Here is a 1,896-nt window from a genome sequence, read left to right as displayed (position 1 = left end):
GGGGGGTGTCTTGTTTTGTTTTGTCCAACTAAATTGAACCAGATCGTTTGAATTAAAGATGACGATGGTAAGAGAGGTGATCTTTGGGGACTCATCGTCATCCGAGGAGGAAGAACATGATGATGACTTCAAAATTGTAGTTGGCATCTCCATAGCACTTCGTTTTTGTTCTTTTATCATGATATTTACTTCATTTGAACCATGTGGTGTGTTTGAATTTGAATAATTTGATTTGCAAACTATCAATTTGCAATGAATTGTGTGGAACTTATTTATTATGTTTGGGTTTTATATGTGTGCTAATATGTAGTTGCAATGTACTCCCTCCGTTCCAAAATAGATGACTCAACTTTGTACTAACTTTGGAGTTAGTATAAAGTTGAGTCATCTATTTTGGAACGGAGGGAGTATTAGGTAAACAAGAATTGGAATAATTTGTGATTTTTTTACTCCGCTAAATTTAGGAATTGGCTAGAAACGATAAAAAATTAGAGAAGTAAAAATACTTCAATAAGGTTTACTTGGCCGTTTACTGCTCTTAAATTTAGGGGATCCGCTAGAGCTGTCCTTATACGATCAAACTGGTAGGTAGATTGCTAGATCATGCATATACTTAGTTACTTACGCAGTTCATGGCATTCTTGATGAACCTGACGTCGTCCAAGCTAAGGCTCCGGCGCACGAAGCGCCTGGGGGAGATGAACGCAACATCGTGATCCGCACGTCTGAACAGAGTGTGTGGGTCTCCCAAGAACGCAGCCGTCGCCGCGAAGGAGGCGACGTCCACGACGGTATTCCACGCGAGCACAAGATAGGAAAAGACCCATGCCGCGGATGCCGCCAGGGCGCCCGCCGACGGTGGCTGCCGGCGCCACGGCTTGTAGATGGCGCCCGTGCGCACCGTCAACTCCCGCATGGTCGGCAGGCGTGTCGGGTCGGAGGCACTGCGCGCGGACGCCAGAAGGAGCATAATCAGCGACGTCCCGTCGCCGAGGGAGTGGTGCACGCGGATCACCACGGTGGAGGTGGCATCGGAGGTTGGGAAGTCGAGGAAGTGGAACTCCCAGAGCGGGCGGGAGCGGTCCATGGGGAGCTCGGGCAGCGAGGCCACGTAGTCGTCCACGGCCTGGTCCGGGTCGGCCTCCACGGCGACGGGGTCCAGCGTCGGGACGATCATGTGGTCGTCCACGTTCACCGCCGTGCGCTCCCACCGTGGGTTCTTGCACCCGTCGGTCACCTGCCGTGCATGCATGCATGCAAGCGCGCGCTCACGGGTTAAACCTAGCTAGTGTTGCTAAGCATAGGTTTCAATCAAATGGTAAGAGTGTATTGTATGTATGTGTACCTGAATGCTGCGGAAGCGCGGGTAACGCGCAAGTTGGGTGGCGAGGCCGGCCCTGAGGACGGGGAGGTTTACGGGGCAGCCAAGCCCGATTGTAACCACGATGTATATAGCGTCCATGAGTATTGCAGTCGGGCTCACGGGCTCCTCCGCCGCGGAATCATCAGACGCCGTCGCTGATCTTGGCGTGCGTATCGGGAGTGGCCGGCCGCTTGTTGGTAGAGCGGCTACCGAGTAGGGGCTACCGGTACTGCCCATAGCCAGTTTAGTTTCAAGAAGAGTCACTAGCCACTCGATCGATCACTGCATGCATGAATGGCGTGGCTGGTGTAATATAAAGGGTGAGGACAACTGTTGCTGATAAGGGCATCCAACGCCCACCGGCAAACCTCCAGCTGTCCGGACTGCGGAAGGCATCCAATGCCGACCTGTATCAGTCTGCGGAGCGGTCTGGACGCGATTTCTTCCTCAAACCGGAGACAAAAGTGGGTACGTTTGTGGGAGTCCGGACCGATCCAAGCCCGCTTCTGACTGCCCTCACTCACTAACCTCCC

At 52.7% G+C, this 1,896-nt stretch overlaps 1 protein-coding gene across 2 annotated transcripts in view; it reads right to left on the bottom strand.

Annotated features, from left to right (window-relative positions):
- LOC119345742 (O-acyltransferase WSD1-like) overlaps positions 1–1,638 on the bottom strand; it is a 6,293-nt gene extending 4,655 nt beyond the window's left edge. For both annotated transcript variants that reach the window (XM_037615661.1, XM_037615662.1), the window contains exons 1-2: positions 1,346–1,638; positions 626–1,237 (exon numbers count right to left, since the gene is read on the bottom strand). In XM_037615661.1, the coding sequence (XP_037471558.1) occupies positions 626–1,237; positions 1,346–1,600 (867 nt within the window). In that variant the 5' untranslated portion in view covers positions 1,601–1,638. The remainder of the gene's footprint in view (positions 1–625; positions 1,238–1,345) is intronic.
- Positions 1,639–1,896: the final 258 nt, after the last annotated feature.

This window comes from Triticum dicoccoides, unplaced genomic scaffold (genome assembly GCF_002162155.2).
Source record: "Triticum dicoccoides isolate Atlit2015 ecotype Zavitan unplaced genomic scaffold, WEW_v2.0 scaffold27546, whole genome shotgun sequence".
NCBI lineage: Eukaryota > Viridiplantae > Streptophyta > Magnoliopsida > Poales > Poaceae > Triticum > Triticum dicoccoides.
Note: the sequence above shows the minus strand (reverse complement) of the source record. Positions and strands in the feature narration are given on the sequence as shown.